The following is a 20,758-nucleotide window of genomic DNA, read 5'->3' as shown; positions in this document are numbered from 1 at the left end:
GTTCAGCTTGAAATAAGTCCTTTATACCGCCTGCTATTCTGACATACAGTCGCCACATAATCTCTATAGAAGTACTGCTATATTTAGACCCACAAACTATCTGAGTGTGGCTTCTTTTTACAGTTCCCCATCCCATGCATTATAGAGGAAGTGCCCTACTTTAATAGCTTCTCATGTCAACTTTGCAACTTTAATTAGCAGAGTGTGGATTTGAAGAGCGAAATACACAAATGTTTGCCTTTAAAGAGACAACCTCTTGCGCTCGAATCGGTCCGCACATGTCTGGACTGCCTGGGTTCAGCATTAAGCATCACCTCAACTTACCTGTTGTTCACCTCCGTCTCCGGTAATATCCCCTTCCTGATGAAAGGGCCTGTGATCTCCTCAGACGTTATATAACATTTGGAATCTTGATCAAAAGCCCAGGAAGAAGTGAAAAGCGCGCAGAGGAGGAGAGGCGCAGGCATAGACTGATGCCACGCTCCAGGCGGAACAAAAAGCCTTGGGCTGATTTAATGAATGGCGAAAGACTGCCAACAAAGCTGCAGGAAATATCCCTCTGTCCTAACAGGCAGAAAAACGTACTCAGATTTTGACTTCTCTGCTTAAAAGGCTGTGGGGCTGGCTGCTCTAAAGGAAGCGGCAAGGACAGAGTGCCTCACCTAATTTTTCAAAGGGACAATTCGACATGAAGAAGAGCGTGGACTTGGGATGGATCGCCGACACAACAATTTGTTTTAGAATCAGATCTAATTTTGTGAGGGAAATACACCAGCACCTGCAAACAGGAACACTGGTTGCCATGGTAACAGCACGATGAAGCCTACTAGGAATAATAAAAAAAAAAAAAACAAAAAACATCAGGAGATTATTTGATGTAGTCCCAAAAAAATAAACTGGGAGATTTATGTAATTCAACCAGTTCATTTCCCACCAAAACACAAAGATGAGGGAACACATCTTAACTATTAGTAGACTTATGGTCAATAATCAGTAATTATGATGTTGTCGGGAGCGAACTTTTGGTGACTAATCCTGGGTAAAATGTAGTCAGCCATAACAGGACAGTAGTGAGCACGTTATTATGATGAATTACAGGCTAATAAGATGCTAATTCATGAACAAATAAATAATCTATTTATGGTAATATATGTTACCTCCTTTACAGTATGACTGAAATTCTATATTGTGCCCACTTAAACATCTTTTACTTGCAGTTTTATTTGGAAGAGAGACTTGTTTTTGGGTGGAGGATGTAGATATAGGTTCTGAGTGCACAGGAAACTGTGGTAGGATGTCATGAGGCAGGACTTGTGGTCTGTGTTCAAGCACAGGACGAGAGAAATATTGACTCTGGACAATAGTGGCATATTTTTTTGACCTTTCAAATGAAGCATATTCTATTTTTTAACTATAGATACCAGGTTTTCCGCCAGGAGTTTTTTGAAACTATGGTGTTGTGGCACTAATTTAAGCTGTGACAGTACGCTACATTCGGTTACATTTAGCGGAAGCCCTGGATATATTAAGGACTCTTTTTTTTTTTTTTTTTTTTTTTTTTTTTTTGCTATAAGTAAATGAGGTATTCAATGCACCAGAACACGACTCTTACGATTCATCGTTGTACAGTGGTACCTCGGTTTTCGAACATCCTGGACTTTTCGAGATTTTTTTGCTTCTGATTTCGAATGAAAATCCAGATCTCAAACGCCCCCGAAAAAAGCCAGAAAAAACATAACGTGCGTGGACCGACCAGCTGACCCACGACGCGCTTTGTTATTGTGTATAACGCAGCCTCTGTATGCAGACGTGTTCCGTTAGCTACATTTACTGACTGTTTCTTCTTCATATTGAGGTGTAAAACCTTTCCTGTCTCTGCACTGGACCGTGGTAGAGTGTCACAGGGGAGGTGCTCGCTCTCCACACCTCCGAGGCTGGAGCATGCACTCGAGGAGTTGATGTCCTGTTGTGGGCTGGAGCTGGGACAGGGATGAGGCGAGTCTGGGACAGAGCGTGACTTGGTTTATGACTTTGTCACAGCCAAACTGCACAGAAGCGCACATTCAGAGCTGGACACGCACCGGGCACCTCTTCCCTTCTGGAGAGACGTCACTCACTCGGCAACCCCTCCCACATGCAGCGGCCACACACATAGAGGAACAGCGCACCTGCAGCAGACACTCTACATTCACTCCTACAAAAGCCTGTTTTAAGGCTTGGAACGCATTATTTCTTTTTCCATTCATTGTAATGGGAAAAATCGATTCATATTTTGAACAAATCGCTTCTCGAACGGCCGTCTGGAACGGATTGTGGTCGAGAACCGAGGTTCCACTGTATAATAATTTGAAGCTAATGTAAAACCAAACATGTAGATTAATATCAAGTTTAAAGTGTTTTGTATACCTGTGGAGTGATTCCAGCTTGTTTATGCAAGTTCATCTCAGAACAAACAGCAGCGGCGGCACTAATCGTTGGTCAAAGTGGGATTCAGGAGTTCAACGTGCATCTCCACATATGACTAGATCACCAGGGAGCTGGACTGAGTATCACATGCATGTCAGGGAAGCGCGCAGCTCCCAGTTGGATTATGGAATGGATGCAGCCTAGCATGGGCAGTGTGGCGCCTCAGGCAATGTCCTGCTGGGAATCCTGAAGAGAAACATCCTCTCATTCATTTGTAGGTTACTTTTGATATTTACCACCTACCTGAGCAATGTTGGAGGCCATGCACTGCCTCTCACAGAAACTCTATTCCCTAATGGCCTTTGCCTCCTACGACTGTTTTTTTCCTGCTTAGCCAGAGTAGTATGGAATGGTTTGAGGTAGAGCAGTACACTTTTTAGTGACCTCGGAATTAAGATGCTTGAAAGTGTGTGTGTTATGAAACAATGTTTACGTTTTTATTTGGCTGTCCTGTTCAAGTGACATTTGTTGTGTATGCAAGAAAAAAAACAAAAGATTATTGTGGTGAAGAAGTGAATGGAAACAAGCAGCGATATTTTTACTTCTGAATTTCAATGGGGTTTTCACACCCATCTACCAGTGGAAGCGGTGTGGCAGTTAAAATCTGTTAAGTAGTAGGGGAGTGGGAGGATGAGAACGGCATGCTAATGATTCTGCCACTGTTTCTTGCCATGCATGACTCACCCTCAATATGGGGGAGCTAACATCCACCGCGTGTGGGTTGGAACACACACACACACACACACATAAACACACATCTTAAATATCTTAAATGCAGAACAAAAACCTGTGATGTGAAGCAAGACTGTGAAGGAGCATACAAATCGTTTTAAACCTCTTCCACTCAAAGCGAAGCCATTACCTGATAGATTTATGTCCTGTATTCTGCTCAGCTGTGTAATCTACCTCTATTGTCACGTCTTCAATTGTTTTTAGTGATAATACTTTTCGGCAACTCTTGCTTCCTGAAGGATCCCATTCTTTATTCCCTGGGAGGCGAAATGACGTCTGCTATTAAGTCATGAATCACTTGCATGACTAGACACACACACCACATTCTTCTTAATTGTGTAACGTGGAGGAAGCTTGCAGGAGATGATTCATTTCATTTGAGATGCCGTCTTTGTCAAATGAAGCCAAAATGTCACATATTTCTCAAATATTTGCCTTTGTTCTCTCTGCCGTAAAGTTATTTATTAATCCATTTTTTTTAAAAACATGATGGCTCCTCTATCCACATCGGTGGCTTGTCTGAATCTCCAAAAGGATTATTTTTCCAATTTTATGTCCATGTAGGACACACTCAAATGCACACAGGCCCCCCATCTACACAAACACAAACTTGACAGTCAACATCTGTACGGTGCTTTTTTACTGGAACTGCCTACACATTTTTGTCGGCTTCTGGTGTTTCAAGTTAGTCATTGATTGCTGATGCATGCTGGAAGTTTTATAGCGATGAAACACAAACTCAACTCAACTCAAAAGTGCTCATCTGTGCCTGTTTCAAAAGTTTTAGTGAATGTATTACACACACTAAGCTTCTCCTGTTATATATTCCTATATTTTACAACAAATGTTTTATAAATTATCAAGAGTAATAGACATGTGTTACAGATATGGAGGTAATTTTGGGTCACACAGTTGTGTGTAGCACCTCCCTCATTATTATTGTGGCACTAATGCCCTTTTTATAGTTCGTGACCTGCCCCAACACTCACGCTAGGGATGTGCCAAAAAAAATTCTTTCATTCGATTCTGATTTGCTAAGATTCAGAGTCGATTTTAAAATGTCCAAAAAAACGATTTTAAAAATAAAGAAGTGAGCTGTCTGTCAGCATTTTTTAACCATGCCGTCCTGACGTCACTCCGCAGCACATTCCGGAACTCAAGCACGAAACAAACACCAAAACAAACATGGGGGGGGGGGAGCTTCAACTATCCCCATCTTCGCTATAGGTGTCATTTTGGCTTTACCAAAAGTCCGGAACCACCGACCTGGACGACGCGAACAGTGTGCAAGCATCGCGAAACTATCAAGCACAACACAAATGCGCGTGTATTTTGTGGATCACAGGCAGTTGGAGGAGTCAGAAGAACAGCTGCCAGTGAAGATGCTTCCCTCAAATTTAACTGAAGTTTAGCTGAACTTAACAATAAAGAGCCACTTTTATTTTTTTGTTCCTTAAGCAGTATGCGATGATGCTATTATGTAGCAGTTGCAACAATTCCATCCAAGCATGAATCAGTGTCTAAAGCACAACAGATGTGGAAAAGACACTTTAATTTCTCTATTTGTCTTTCTGTTTTGCAAAACAGATGAGATTAGATTATGATCGGATATCAGATCACAGATCAGTATGAAAAAATCCCCCAATCAATCTTGATTCGTGATATATTAAAACTACCCCTAACACACACACTCTTCTTTCCTATTGGGTTGTCAATTTTTACCTAGTGAAATTAAACCAAATGAAAACAAACCAAGATGTTTCCACTCAGCTCTTCCAGCTGCAGTGTCAAGTGAAAGCCTCTGTCTGGTTAGGTTACTCAAAAGGAAAGATCTGAAGTATTAGCCCAAATGTGACATGAAAGGAAGCGACAACTAGCAATTGTTCATGGTGTTGCACAGCGGTGCTCATCACTCACAAAGTCTGTCTTTCGTGACTCGTGGAGTTTAATTTCACTCCGGGTCCATTTCATTTTTTCCTTTAAAGCCTCTTAGGCTTGAAATATTCATGCGTCAGGCGAACGAGGAAGAAATCTGTGGCTGCAGAGCATCGGGAGTGCGAAGGAAGACAGAACCGGATGGAAAATGGGAAGCAATATTTATCTGACTACACTTGCGTATCGGGGAGAACATACAGTTAATGTCGGCACGATTCCTCTGCGAAGTGGATTGAAAAGGATAGCGGTTGCTTTGAAATGAAACACCCAGAGTGGGCTCTCATCTTCTCCCTGGTGGCTTCTTTTTTTTGTGAACTCTGGGTTGTTTCTGGTCCTCGATTCAAAAAATCTGAACGTATACAGGTATACAGCGAGCGGGCCATTCATCTTTAGAAAAGCATTAGTCCTTTGAATTTCTGTTTGAATAATTTCATAATTAGATCTCAAAGCAATCGGTGGACAGTATTTATTGAAGTGCGATCTGCTCTGTAATAAATGGAAAACCCATCTGGCATGACCAGGGAGAGCTGGGTCGAGTCGGAGGCATGGATTTTTCTTTTATAACCTTGGGTGAAATAAAAGATCAAAGCCTGCCTGAAATGACAACTTTAAAAGAGTGTCAGATTATTGGTAGTTGTTCAGTTGATTGGCCATATTACCTTTAATAAACAAGTTTTATTTGGCATGTCATCTTGCGCTTTCATTATGTTTTATATCGGAATTAATCTTTTATTTTCCACACATTTATCATTCAACTATCGCATTACTTTTAAATTTAGATTTGTAAACCTGAAAAAGGGGCGTTCCATATCAGTATCATTCATTTCTTCTTTTATTTTAAGTGTCCATCTTCATATGTGGTCCATATTTGATCCATCACACGCAAATGTATCAAGCGCCTCACCCTTTGCGCTTTTATTTTGAAGGCTGCGACTCCTCAAAGATTCCTAATCGCATCAGTGTTTGTTCCGACTCACTGTGAAGCATGCCGACTTTCAACCATGCAGATCTCAGCGTGAGTTTAAATCTGATCCGTGATCATCTCGCACTCTTTGAACTCAGCCAAAGGAATCATCTTTTACTTCCTCACCATCACCACTTCTGTCTCCGCGAGAAACTTTTCTCATTATTCCCTGGTAGTTCCTGAATGCTGCTGCTTATGCCCGGCATATTACTCGCCACTGGTCCAACTGTTCCTCCTCATGTCGGTGTGTATCTTCAGTCCCTGTGATGTGAAGGCACATTGAAAATTTTGTTTGTTTATCATGATTTTCCCCCATAATTAGTGACGGTAGCACATACCCAGTGCAGACAGTCGGCTCTGACTGAAGCGTGTGATGTGTGCTCCTCTGTGCGAGAACATCTTAGTCTTGGCACTGAGGTGCTGCACATTAATTGAATGGAGCTTTAGCTTATGTGATCCAGCTGGAAGACTGTTATATAAGTCTCTCTAAGCCAAATGAGTGCTGACACGATTTAAACAGGCTATATGTCGAGCTTTTGCTTTGGTGACTCACCACGACCTGCTGAAGGTAAATAGATGCTTGCTGTGGTCTGCTGCTCCGCTCATTGTGTCTTTGAATAAAGTATCAATGCCTTTTCACGACATTTTTACTTAAATAATGAATGTAAAGTAATGGTTTTGCATTCACGCAGGCGTGAGAGTGACAGATAGAACGGACGTTCTATACTAACCAGACAGTTCATTAATAGCAAGGATGTGAGAGACGTAGAATGAGGACAACAGCAGTTTCAGTGTGGGCTGCACTGTGGGCATGGTTTCGCTCTTGCCTTACCCATTTGAAAGGAAAAACATAAAGCTGAATTGATATGCTAATTTCGCCGAGGCCGTGGGCGGGTATAGACACGATATAGAGATGGTTTCAGCAGTTAGCGACGGCGAGCGAGAATGACAGGGGAAAAAAAAGAGGAGAAATAAATGAAGTGTGGGAGTCGCTAGCATAATGTGAAGATGAGCAAGCGGAGGGACACAATTGGGAAGGGGTGGCACATAAAGAGACAGCCACTTTGCTTTTCATTCCAGAGTTTAAAAGTCAAGTCAATTAATTTTTTTTTTGTTTTTTTGGCCCCATTGAAGTTAGGCTCTTCAATTATGAGTCTTATTCTTGCAGGAGCAGGGAGGCAAATGCAGATTCTGGTCATATGTTTTTGACTAGTTTGGTATTTCGATGCCGCTCCTATAGCCTTCCAGCCAACATCTTGTACATGTGATGGGAAAATTTGAGCGTGGTGTATCATGGCATTGCCTTTATAAAAGAAAAATATCTGAGTGGATCCAGGTGACCCTTCCCCAAACTGAAGAGCTGACCTTTTTCCTGCTCAATCTGACGATTATTTCTTACCGTGTCCGCTCATTTTTTTTTTTTTTGTAGTATTTTATTTTCCAGTTTTCAATAATGCAAGACAGAACATACATATCCCACCAAATCCCCCATAACAAAAAACAAACAAAAAAAAAAAAACAAAAAAAACAAAAGGAAAGGGTGCACTCCATACACGAAAGAAAATATATATATGATCCTTTCAGGCGTTTATACATTATATTACAGAGAGAACATTACAGTCCAGAGGTGTCTAGAGTCATCCGTGCGATGTAATATACATTAAAAATGGCTACAGCGTGTCCGCTCATTTTTGCTCTATTTTCCAGAAACAACAGGGTCAAGACTGTTCCCAGAAATCTGTGGTGATCCAAGAAAGAAGGCTTCACGTCGGGGTCCACAATGGTTGGTGCTTCATTGAGAAACCCCAAGTGGTGGTGCTGGAGCCCACTTTTTCTGGGTTGCGAGGACGATCTGATAGCACCTCCAAACAGAGCACCCAAACCAAGGACAGGTGAGTAAACTTCATGTTTTGTTCTCTGAGTGCTGAGCGTCATGACTGTTCCATTCCACACCATGTTTTCCTTGTGAACCTCTTTGGAATTACTGGTCTGGAGTGCAAGGCTAACGGTGCTCAGCCAACCCAGCCTCCTTTGTATACCTTTCCCAAGGCATGTAAACACATTTCGGATCAAATCCAATTGCTTTTTGTGTCCAAGGACACCATGATACAACCTGTATTTGTAAAGCATGTGGGAGTTCACCTTCAGCATGTCAAGTGGAATGTCCTTCAAGCATCTGACTGGGAGAAAATACAACATGTATGGCAGGGCCGAAGAACTTTCTGGCTTATTAAAAAAACTGGGCGACACAAGTATCGATCCACCATGTCAAACCGAGTCCGCTTAACTCTGGTCATGAGACGGAGGTAATGGAGAAATGAAGATGGTGTTTCAAAAGCCAACCAGCCAGAGGACATGGTCCTCTGTGTGTTTAGCAGCGTGTATATCTGCTTGTGTGTCCATGGTACTTTGCCAGTGTTTTCAGTCATTCCCTATGGTTTCCCTTCTTTTTGTGTTTTGTTTTTCACTTATTTTTACAGCCTACCTGCACTGAGTCTACCTCAGACACTCAGTCTCCGCAGCAGCCTGGAGCTTCAGCTGACCAATCACAACGCTTTGGCCGTCGTTTTTCAGCTGGAGTACGTCTTCTCTGCTCCAATCGGCCGAGAAACCATGGTAAGGAAGCAGCTCAGGTATAATATGAGTACAATAAGGATCATTATGCTGCAGTTTTTCACTTAAAATCAATGTCATGAATTCATTTTCAATACGTTTCTGGTGCCAACATTGGGCGCTAGGCTTTGATAATGATTTAATGCCACTTTGGTTCAGTCTTGTGACTTGTTCAGATCAGTAAAAGGCGCACGCTAGAATCCAACACATTGAGTCCCAGGGGAAGTCATTTCCCAATTCAAGCTGCACCACTTAACAAATGCTGATGGCATAGGAAGCCAGAGAAAGACTGCGATAATTACGTGCGGGGGTGAGCCTTCGACACATTATGCATGCCAGAGCTGAGCTCCCGATGCTTCACCCAACGCTGTCCCTTACTACAAGCAGGGGTCAGCATCTCCCCAATTAATTGGAGCTGAAAAACAACTATCCTCTCAGTCAGAGTGCCACGACGCATTTGCATTCATGTGTTAATTCTTGCCTCTGCAGCCACTTGACGGCCCAATCGTCTGTTGCTAATGTACGGCCGTCTCTGAGAACACAGGCCGTCAATTAATCTGCTTTTTCTGGCAGCTTGCAATTGATATCTCAGAGGTGCGCGACAATGGTTTTCACCATCCAGCATAAGTTGCCATGTTTGTCGTGACACCGACAAGAGCCGCCTCCGCGTGCTGGCAGCCGTCGTCTGAGAGGATCATTGTCTGGAGTCAGGTCACCGTCGTCAGACGTGTGGTCATGTTGCGATCTGCACTGCGGCGCCTCTTAACATTTCTTGACTTATGATTCACCCCTTCATGTCTGACTGAGGACTTTTTGAAAGCCCTCCTGATGCTTCACCGAGCAAGAGGCGGTTTGATGCCACTTGAGTTGTTCAACAGTTTAAAGATGGAGTCAGAAATGTGAACATGGGTTTAGGAGTCTCCATATATATGGTATGATATATGTATGGCGTCGCATTAGATGTTCATTCTTGGCCAGTTTTTGTGGCAAGATGACTGACGCTGCACTCGCCTGATGGTGATGTGTGAGTTAATGCCCGAGTCATGTTTCATTCTCGCCATCTTTTCTGGTTCATCTGAGGGAGCGAATTTGCTTGACAGACATCCATTGTGATAAAGTGACTTGCTCTGTATGTATCCATTTGTTTTAAGACTAGATGTATGTTTCTTCTCTTTATCCCTTCATTCTTCTCAAACTGTCAGCCCCAATATGTTGAATACAGCGTTTACATTTGTCGCCACTAGATGGTGGTGTGCAGCGCAACTTGAGGCTGCCCTCAGTTCCAAGTCTGTTCTGGAGCCCTCAGTTGTTCCCCCCGCCTCTGATTAAATAGAATTGTGTCTTTTGATGTATTCTGTGGGGGCTAAGGTGGGTGAAAAGAGTACAACAATTTTGTTGAAATCCCTTCTTCCTCAAAACATTACCACTGCAATCCAAAGGCAATCACTCTGTGCTTTGAGCCTGCCTACATCTTTCATTCTCACTGTGGAGCTCAAACAACAAGCATGGCCTCCTTACACACATCCGTCTGCCTCATTGGAGCTGAATAATTGAAAAAAAAAATAGCAACATTTGACTGCAGAACAGTGTTATTTTTAGATTTTTCCAAATCAATATTCATGGCTGATTTCAGATACTTGAAATGTGTTCAGTGTCGAGACAAAATTCACAACTCAGCATTGCTTTGTATGTTCTGGGGCTGTCAGTTATGAAGGGCGTTTTTTTTTTTTTTTTTGTGTCACTGAGACATTATGATGAGACCTGTATTGTAATGAAGGCGAGGTTTTAACTGGAGCTTCAATTGCATTGTTGTTGACTTGGTCATCTCATTTGTTACTGTATCACCGTGGTGTTTAAGACTTCATCCATTATACCACAGTGTTGCGTGGCGTTGCACACAGTTTGACCTACGAGGCTGCAGTGCCAACCACAACTCAGCATTCTAGAGAACTAAATATTACATTAGAATTTTCGAGGTTTACTGTGAACTTTCTGTTCTTAAATTACCATTTTTTTTTTCCTCACATACACTGTTGATCTTTGCTGTAGTGATTGTGTTCACAGCAAATCGGGTGGAGTCGGATGAAACTTGCAGCCGAAACCTTTAAGTCAATTGCTCACTGAGCTGAATCATTTCATTAACCAAACAAGCCGAATTTATAAAATTCATAGTGGAGTTTTTCTCAAGCTTGTCATTCAGTTCAACCAAATAATATTTCAAGTCAACCCAGTCTTTATGAGTGACTGACTTGGCTAGGTAGTTAGTTGCTGAGAGATAGTCTGATCTGGTTGCATGGCTCTGCAGTCCAGTCAGGTGTGTGTTTCAAAGGGACGAGGGAGGGCATGCAGTGTGTCCTACACTGTAAATAAATCAATCTGAGTCTCGGACAACTATGACTCTGATCTTCAGCGTCTTTGTCTATTGTCAGCGAGCCATTAGCTGAGAGATACAGCACATGTTCTTCACGTAATTGACAATTTAGATGGCGCCTGGTGTCGTGTGTCACTGCAAGTCGTTTGTGTTGCGACAACACGAGTTGTGGTGTATTGGATGCGTGGGTGTGCAGCGTCTCTCTTGTGCCATTGAGACTTGTTTTCATTTTAATTGGCACTGGTACATGTGGTTCTAGATTGTGTTTTTTTTCTCTTCTGACTTGCCTGAAGTGGCTGCGTATTGAACATATGTATTTGTTTTAATGATGCATGCTAAATGAACACACATGCTGATGTGGACTCCCCTGCTTTGATTCGAGTCGGCCCATTTGTGGAGACCCTGGTTTTGTTTTAATGTGTAGATAAGACTCGATGAAACATGAAACGCAGGCACGCCATCATAAGCATTCATGTATCGTCTCTTCCTCACTTGTGTCCCTGCTTATGGAGAAATTGAGGGTGAGGCAAAGGCAGGACGGCTCCATGCCAGAGAGACAACATTTTGTCCACCTAATTAAATTGAATTCCAACCCTCCCTCCACCGAGAGGTGCATCAATCTCCCTCTGCAATTGGCCTGGAGAGAATCTTATCTTGTCAGAGGTTGCCAACAGTGCCATCCTTCTTTAAACGCCTGCATCAACCAGGAGACCAGATCGGCTCAGGCGATGATGTTTACACGCTGAACAGCTGTTGGAAGGCTGCAGTGAGAGGTCTTTGAAGGGAGGATTCAGATGGAAGTCCAGTTTCACAAACTTTTATAAAGCACCTTGTCTCCGTTTTAGGACTGTTTCCACCTTCCTCTTTAGTTCACACTTCTTCACAGCTTGTGAGATAATCCAGTTCTCACAAATACTGAGCATGGATTGCATTTATATTTGAGTCGTACTCTTAAAAATTGGGCTGAGTATGTTCCCATTCTGTGAAATATAAGCCAAGACTATTTATAATTGGAAAGCATAACCTTTGATTTGTAAGAAAAGGTCTCATATTTTGTTAAACAGAATTGGTTCCAGAGGGAAATGGATAAATCCTGTTGCTTGCAAATGCTTTGAAAATTGCACCCTTTGTTGCACCACAAGCAAAAGGAAATCACTTGCCAGTGAATGCGTGTTCCTTCTGTCAAGGCCTGGACTGAACATAAGTGAAGGAGGAAAACAAACACCAGCGTTCTTAAATAGACCTTTGCATCTTCTTTGATGGTTCCAACCAGACAAAACTCAGGCTGAAAATGCTGATGTTTTTGTATTGTGCCCCCGAATGGTGTAAGAGAATATTTATCTTGCCAGGCCAATTAAATGTTTGGAGATGTCGGCTGGTCTTGTTTTTCACTTCCTGGTCGGTCGTAGCCTGGGGCCCCAATTTCCGTCTTTTTTTCCCCAGCAAGTGTAACTATAAAACAAGCACTTGGGTGCTCACTGAGCAAAAGTTAATGGCTGTTATTTTAAAAATAGCTTTTCTCACACAAAATCAACAGTGTAATAACACTTTGCGGAAATTGCTTATTGATCTCACTGCTTTGCCTAGCGAAATGAGCGAAGCCACGTGAATGGCTTCGGAGCCATATTTAATTCTCATGGCGAAGCCTCTGACTAATTAAAGTGTTTCCAGCGCAAAACATTGCAAATGCAGAAGTCATTCTTTAGCCAGGTCGGAATATATTGTCATCGATTTGATGTCTCTCTGCTGTCACCACCAGCCTTTGCAATGAAATCCCACAGAGTTACTGTGGTTCTCCAGTCGATGTGTTCGACCCCGTGCACGCCAGTCTTCTGGTTGGTCTGCACTTGGGTTTGTTTACCGTTGCAACATCTTCACACCCACGTGTTGAAGTAGAGCGAGTCCCATTGAACCAATGAAGTGCCTACTGTGCTGCTTATTACCAGTCAAGCGCCTGCACACGTGCACATTTCCCTGCTATAATATTTGATAAACCCTCTTCATTGACACAAATCATGCCTTTTTGTTACAACCTTTAAGTGTTTTTGCCCTCAGTTTGCTCTCATTTTCAGCTTAATAATAGTATTAAAAAATGTTTACGAAAATGCATTATCAAAAACAGTAGTATTTCCCCACCAATTTCCATAATCTTATAGCTATATTTACACAAATTGAAATCTGTTTTATCACCTGTTCTACAGATGATGTTTGCAGCATTCAAATTCATATATTTGAATTGTAGAGGAGGAGCTTTATCATGGCAGCTTCACCCAAGCTTCACTTATTTATTTTGATCTTTCCACCTTTTATTTTTGGCCTGTCTGCTGTTTAGCTGCGCGTGGATCCACTTTCCTCCCATTAGTTTGATGGCTACATAATGCACTGCTACTCCTCAGTGTTATTTGGCTTGTTCCCTTACATTGTCCGCCACGTTTTCCCAAAGCAATGTCCTTCTTCTGATTCCTAAGCTCGAAAGACTGAAATGGTTTGATAAGTGTGAGACAGATAAAAGCTTTTTCCAAGGCTGTAGGCGTCCCTATAGAAATGGCCCTGATTGGTGCTTTGTCTCTTTTATTGTTTTTTTTTTTAACTCGCCAGCCAGCTATTCCGTCCCTGAATCACTCCTGCACCCAAATATATTCCATGAATAATACAGGAAGAGTGTTTGGTGATGTGCGAGACACTAACTTTGCTCTTTTCTGTCATGTTCTCTGGGAGCTGAGGCATGTTAGACACTTGGGTGTGGGTGACACAATAAATGAATTGCCCCAGAAATTTTTACTGAAAGAAAGCTTGACACCAGTTCTTTTTGCCAAAAAAAAAAACCACAGAAAAGCAAGTATTTGTTTAATGCTTTGCATGGTGCGTCTTATTAATCCTCCTTGTGAAACGCAGTGACAGCCAATAGCTCTGAGGGGAATACATGACATTCTGTTTTACAGCCGCCATATATTTCTGTTCAGTCCATTCCAGCTCCAATTTCAAGAAATGGTGGAAAATGTCCGTCTCACTTGGCGGTCAATCATAGTCCCGCTCTCTTGAGGAATAGAATATTGATCTAATGCTGAAACCTTTTAAATTTTGTGGAACTCTTGAGAACCCAGGCCCATTTTTGAGACGCTATGATCCTCGTGTATGAGCGACAACATCACAACAGCAAGTTGGACGGCATCAGTGACCCGGAAATTAGTTGACCTTTCCTGGAAAATGCCGAAGTTTTCCTCCATAGGATGGAAGCCGAAACACAATTTTATTTAAAGATGAATTAATGCAGTCAACAACACTCTGTCTCCCACATGTTGTTTTCTATACCGCAGTCTGACTTATCCACCGCTTGACGCGAAAATGATAACCGCAATGTAACATTTTACATGTCGGCACATTCTCACGGGAATGGAATGCATTGAGCAGAGTATTATTTGCTCCGTTTTGTTTTCTTAAAAAGACAGCCGGCACCTTGTGTATTCGCCTCTGTCTTAGCAATGATTGATTACACTTCCACGAGGCTGACCAGCTTATTAATCGATTCCGCACCTGAGTTCCCTGAGGATGATCTAAACCTGAAGGGCTGTGTTTTTAATTTTAGAACTGGCTGCTCCCCGGTTTCAGTAGTGCTTCGAAATTACAATTTTAAATCCTTTTGATTTCCTCACGATTTTCCTGAAATGCCATGCAGCTAGTACCACATTGTCTTGTCATTTCTGCAGCTGTCTTCTACCTCAACATCCAGAGCGGCCTTTTTGCAGTGCCTTCGCTGGGGCGTCTGGTGCCCCTTCAGTGGGTCACCAAACTTGCGCGGGGAGATTCGCCTCGACTTGGTTGGAGGTGCAAACATAAATCCTTACGGTGTCATGGCCTACAGCACAGATGTGTCGTCCAGAACTGAGTCCATTTCAACTCCGGACACATCTCAGGTAATACATTTTCAGATCTTGGTTTACGAACTGAAACTGTGTGTGTGTGTGACTGCTCCCTTATACGATCTTCAAGGTTTCGGATGCAAAGGATGTGATACGGTTCCAGTTGTCATCTAGTTTGGAACGGACTCCGTCAAGCCCAAAGGTGTCTCTGAGGAGAAAGCAGGAGAATGGATCACATCGAAGCAGAACATCCCTGTTTCCCTCACATGGTATTTCATCCTCTTATATTTTCAGAATCAAATTTAAAAAGTAGGAAATAAGATCAGCATCACTTGTGGGAGTTAGCTAGCAACCGTGTTCCACCGTGAGTGTTAATACACTTCTTTGTGTTCAAAATAATATTGTACCACTTACATAGTTTGGCTGATGTGAGCATATGTTTAGTGGATGACTTCATGTCTAAAAAAACGTCATTCATACATCAGTGTTTATGGAAATCTAGTTGAAACCACTCGTCCATGTTTTGTTAACATGGCTATGACCACACCGTCCTCCTTGATGGGAATGGATTTCAACAACATGACTAGACATTCTAATTTGTCTCAGTGATACGGCGACCTCTCTCTCCCCCCTGCACACCTTTAAGAAAGCACTTGTTAATCACGAATAAACAGCCAGTCGCCTGTCAGTCCAACTAATGAGGTGAAACACGCAACAACAGTACTGAAAGTAGAATGTCCTTAAAACAAAATGGCAGCCAGAGGGGAAAATGTCAGCGTGAATCTGTGAACGGGAGCTGAGCTATGTGGATACAGTCGGAGCAGATGGGAGCTCCAGTGATACTCCAGGGGCAAACAGAGACTTTGCAAAAGGCCAGTCAAGCCCAGCACAGCGAGTGTGGGCGTGAAAGTGGACCAACCTTTTTGCTTTCACTATTACCATGGCAACCAACAAAGCGCTCGGTTGTGTCTTCGGGTTTGTGGTGTTTTTATCCAGTGATAATATTTCTTCAGTACTTTCTGGTGATGATGAGTGGGATAGTCAGTACTGGGTCAGACCTCTCCTGTCCATCTGAAGTGATTGATGAACTTATTGGTGTTTACAGCTGCTCTGGAGCGTAATGAAGTGACAAGTTCTAAACCTGGGGTTGCATCATTCCACTTCAGCTTGAGTGTCACTTCAGTATCGCTCTTCATCTTTCAGGTTGCAGTAGTTCTCCAGCTTTACTTCTGGATTCTCCACAAGGTCCCGGGGTGAGTTTGGATTTTTTTTATTTGTAAATGGCAAAAGGTCATTTGAATATTCATCTGCTTTCTTTCATTCTCTCTGATACATAACATTTTATGAGACCGACTTAGTTCTGCTATACTTCTTCCTAATGCTCTCATGCTGCTTATTTAAAGAGAATATTTTTTATTTATTCTGCTTGTGTGCTGTCCGGTCAGTGGCCTTTCTTCCCCCGAAACCCTTTCATGATTTCACTTCTGCACTGAACTCTGAATTTTGAATTATTTATCACAGCATAGTATGCAAACCTCTATAGATATATTTATCCACAAAACTGGTTCTCAAGCATGTAGCAGTTCATTTCACCGGGATACTGCAGTTCCTGGAATAAGGGCAGGAAATGAGTGGATTGAATTTGTTTTTCAGTCAAGTCATTTATTGTGTCATAAATGACCTGTGTGATGGACCAACTCACAAAGCAAACACACTGGAATAAGGAGTGTCAATCCAACGTGCTTCTTATCACTGTGAATCGCATATCAATGGACATGAATTTTAAAAAGGATTTCTCTGAACAATCATGCAAATTCAGTAATCTGATCTGATTAAATGTCACATTAGCATCAGTGCATACACGACCAGTTCATGTTTTAAAAGGCCCTGAGATTTATGTGTGAAAGCTGCATGAGACTATGTAATGCTGCTGATTTCACCTGTTTAAATTCATATTTAGACTTGCTCAGCTTTTGTTTTCATCGCGTGGGTACAGAGGGATCAGCAGTACTCAGCAAGTAATATTTGGTTATGTCAAATATTAAGTATGTTGGTCAAAATTGCTTTCCAAAATGGGCGCTATAGATTCCCAAAACTGCAGACATGAATCAGCCGTTTTCAGGCTCAGACACAGACTACGAAGAAGCTGTAGAGAAGCAGGCAAACACATCTGGTCACAGCTTCTAAAAGCCTTTTCAGTTTCTCCTCCCGATATTTCCTCGCTCAGACTCACGGTTAAGTATTTTACTTGATTATGTTCAGTTCGTGAATGCCATAAAAATCCAAATACTTCATCCCTCAGCTTTCTTGCTGAGCTACCTGTCTATCCGTCTTGGTCTCTGATGGCCATCCAACGGCTGAGCATACGGCGATGGGAAGCGCCGTGTGAAGCTATGCCACTGCTGCTGGCGGCTGTCCTACTATTCATCATTCGCACTCAAGTGCTGCAGCAACCTTCACACATCCCCAAAAAAGGAACTCCTCCATCTTCCCTTTCTCCTTCACTGTCAAAGGCACCGCCATAAAGCGCACACTTTTCAATCGCCGGCTGGTTTTCTCTGTTTAGCATGTCAGTCAAGTGTGGAGCAATCAATCGCATCCTTTCTGTGAATGATCTGTAAACAAGCTTCGCGCTCTGTGCCGTCGCCGACATTGTTAAATCTGACAACTCTTCCGCACTCGCATAAATTATTGATCCGTGACGCACCGTTTTGCGCTGCTGAATGATAAAGTCCTTGTGTTTATGGGAAACATTTGGAGGATATTTGTGGAGATTAATATGGCTTCCTAAGTTTGCACTGTGACCTCTTGTGTTTGACTGGCGAAATGAGTGTCTTGGCAGAGGGAAAATTGGGAGGTGGTCCTTTAACAGTCGGGTCTTTCATCGCTGGTGATCCGTCTTTACTTGTGCATAAAAATGTGGGATGTTTATATTTAATCTTACTGCGACTGATGTATTGATGTACCCAGCCAGTTTCATCTGACTGGAATGCTTTTAGCGCGAGGCTGTCTGAGTGGGTGGAATTGTTGGATTTAAACTGCCAATCTAATTCAACACTTGTTTGTTTGGAATACAAAACAAATTATTTCTGAAAAATGTAAAATTAAAAATGATTTAAAAACCATTTAAAGGTTGCGCATTTCATCTGGCTGTCAAAATAAACCTGCAAATAACCATCATCATGATTCACCAGGTTAATTTTTTAAAGGGATTAACCCAACTGCTGGACAGAATGGACTCATTGAGGCTTGAAGAGGCAGGTCTCTCGACTGTCTGCAGCCCTCCCAGTTGTAGTGTTGGGCTCAGAGCAGTGACAGAGTGCCACACTTAAATACTGTGGTGGCTCCAGCATGATAAACAGTCCAGGTTTGTGGGCACTAACTGACCAAGTTTTATTTATAAACAAGAATAAATCCAATAGTCTTTATCTTTTGAGATATAAATATAATATTAACACCAATAGGGGTGTGTTGTTCGTAAAATGTCACGCTCACACCTCCTCTTTATGTTACAACTGTATATTAGTTTGCAGCTATAAGTTGGCATATGCTTCCTCTGAAGCCCGCAACGCAGGATTTAAGAATATTCTAGTTAACACAAAGGCGTTTGTCGCATTGAACACACAGCAGTGTTGCGCCTTTTCTTCCAGTCTTTCTCAGTGGAGAGATTTGTCCTGAATTAACCCGGAGCTTCTTGCAAAATCTGGATTTAAAGACGGTGTACATAGCCGATTTGGCCCTGAGGATGTTTGAAGGATGTAATGCTAATATTGGATCCATCAGGTGTACATTATTTATCATAGTTCTGTATCCCATACTCTTTATTACAACAAGTATGAGATGCCTGGGGATCAGATACACATAATGTGATTCAGACTGTACCCGCATGTCTGTAATAAGCAATTCTGAATAAACAGCAGGAATCAATGCATGTTATTAATATAGCTCCCAGTGGTGCAACGTGTCCTCAAAATTGGATTCCATTTTTCAAAGTTACCAAACTCACAAGGGGGCCAGGAAGTCATCTACGCAGTCCAATGGTGGAGGAAGCTGCTTTTGACTTCACAACAATGCCCTCTTGTGATGCGCTGCCCGTCACTCAAGTCAGCATTCGGGAGGGTTTGTTCATATCAGCACACCAAACGCACCAAAACATGTTCTTATCAGTTACCGAATGTGGAATCCCTTCTACATTGAACTGAAGTTTTGGTCTTTGTGTGGTTCAGTCGAGCGGCTGTTTCAGCTGTCCTGTCTCTAGTTGCCAAACTCGAGGTCTGTGGTCCACATCCGAGGTGCAATTACAGTGTAATGTATCATCGCCCGCAGCATCGTTTGATAATGTCTGTTATTAATTGCCTTTTGGTGCAACGCAGTGCGAAAATAAATGAAGTTTGCACTCCTGATTAAACTCAGTCAGCTTCAGGAAATTGAATATATCCTGTTTACTAACTTTTGTTTCGTGCTTCTGTGTGACTGAATGTAACGCCTTCAATACAAGGGTCATGATCTCAGTCAGTTGAAAGTGCCTGTGCTCAATGCATCTTTTAAACCTAACTCACCAGGTAGTTCAACCTGCGTTCTTATTCATCATTTTTCGGGCCTTTATGGGTGTTCTCTATTCAAATACTCCTTTATATGTGATGAATTTCTCCCCTCCGCTCCTGATGCGTCACTTCCTGTGAAGCACGTGACAAAGGCTCCCTCGAACTGTCTGCCCTTCACAGTGGCACTCACGCCTTCAGGAAACATACGTAGGCACAGGCACGTCACATGAAGCCATAATGTGAACAGATGATCTCCCTGACTGTTGGGGCAAACAGTCTGAGTTCACAACGTTGGCAGCCATGGAAATGCCAACGCTAATTGCCTTGCTGCGCGCGTTATCCCGGTGTGTCGGTGTGTGTGTATGTGTGACACGAGTCTCGCCTTGAATGAGTTTGCTGCTCTCCAGGCATGATTTCATTGCTGTGACTTCTAAGAACAACCATGAATAGGCAGAGCACTTTCAAACTGGAGTCAAATAGACTTAGACCAGACTTTATTGATCCCTTTGGGATGACTCCCGCCAGGAAATTTACATTTCCAGCAGCAATAGAGGCAAGAAAGGGCATGCAGTCAGGAAGAGCATCACACAGAGAATAAAAATAAATAAAATTAAACAAGATTAATATAGGTTTTTGTCCATTACTATGTAGTGTAGCGTAGTGTACCCTACTACTTCCTCCCCCCAAGTGAGGAGTTGTAGAGTACGATGGCGTGGTGTACAAAAGAGTTCTTGAGTCTGTTGGACACTTGGGGAGCAGTAGCCTTTCACTGAACAAGCTCCTCTGGTTACTGAGGGTGCTGCAGAGGGTGGCTGGCGTTGTCCATAATATCCAGCAGTTTGTCCAGAGTCCTCAACTCTGCCACGTTCACCAGAGAGTCCAGCTTCATGCCGACCACAGAGCCGGCCCGCCTGAGCCCCCAGCACACCAATTACAGTTGAGACTTGGAATCCTTAACCCAAGGATGGTCATGGGAGTCCAAAATCATTGCTATCATTGGAACAAACTAGTAGCTTGTTTTGCATCCAGTTTGGTCTCCTCATTGGTCTTGGTCTCCACTCCGTCTGGGGCTGAGTGTTGGCCTCAGGTTGGGTGTTCTCAATGACAACTCAAGCAGAGAAAGAAAGACAAACTAAAGAAAGTCTGAGCAAAGAAGTTGAATAAATTGAATTTAAATGCCTATAGATGCAGTGCATCCATAATATAATTTGGAATTCAAATGTGAATTTGTTGAACAAAATGCCTGGAAACACATGAAGGTTCATGAGTCACC

At 42.5% G+C, this 20,758-nt stretch overlaps 1 protein-coding gene across 6 annotated transcripts in view; it reads left to right on the top strand.

The window, feature by feature from the left end:
* nphp4 (nephronophthisis 4) overlaps positions 1-20,758 on the top strand; it is a 68,049-nt gene that overhangs the window by 16,340 nt on the left and 30,951 nt on the right. For all 6 annotated transcript variants that reach the window (XM_053848809.1, XM_053848810.1, XM_053848811.1 and 3 more), the window contains 5 exons: positions 7,805-7,989; positions 8,578-8,713; positions 14,789-14,995; positions 15,072-15,210; positions 16,145-16,194. In XM_053848809.1, the coding sequence (XP_053704784.1) occupies positions 7,805-7,989; positions 8,578-8,713; positions 14,789-14,995; positions 15,072-15,210; positions 16,145-16,194 (717 nt within the window). The remainder of the gene's footprint in view (positions 1-7,804; positions 7,990-8,577; positions 8,714-14,788; positions 14,996-15,071; positions 15,211-16,144; positions 16,195-20,758) is intronic.

This window comes from Synchiropus splendidus, chromosome 18 (genome assembly GCF_027744825.2).
Source record: "Synchiropus splendidus isolate RoL2022-P1 chromosome 18, RoL_Sspl_1.0, whole genome shotgun sequence".
Taxonomy (NCBI): domain Eukaryota; kingdom Metazoa; phylum Chordata; class Actinopteri; order Syngnathiformes; family Callionymidae; genus Synchiropus; species Synchiropus splendidus.
This window is presented reverse-complemented; position numbering and strand designations above follow the sequence as displayed.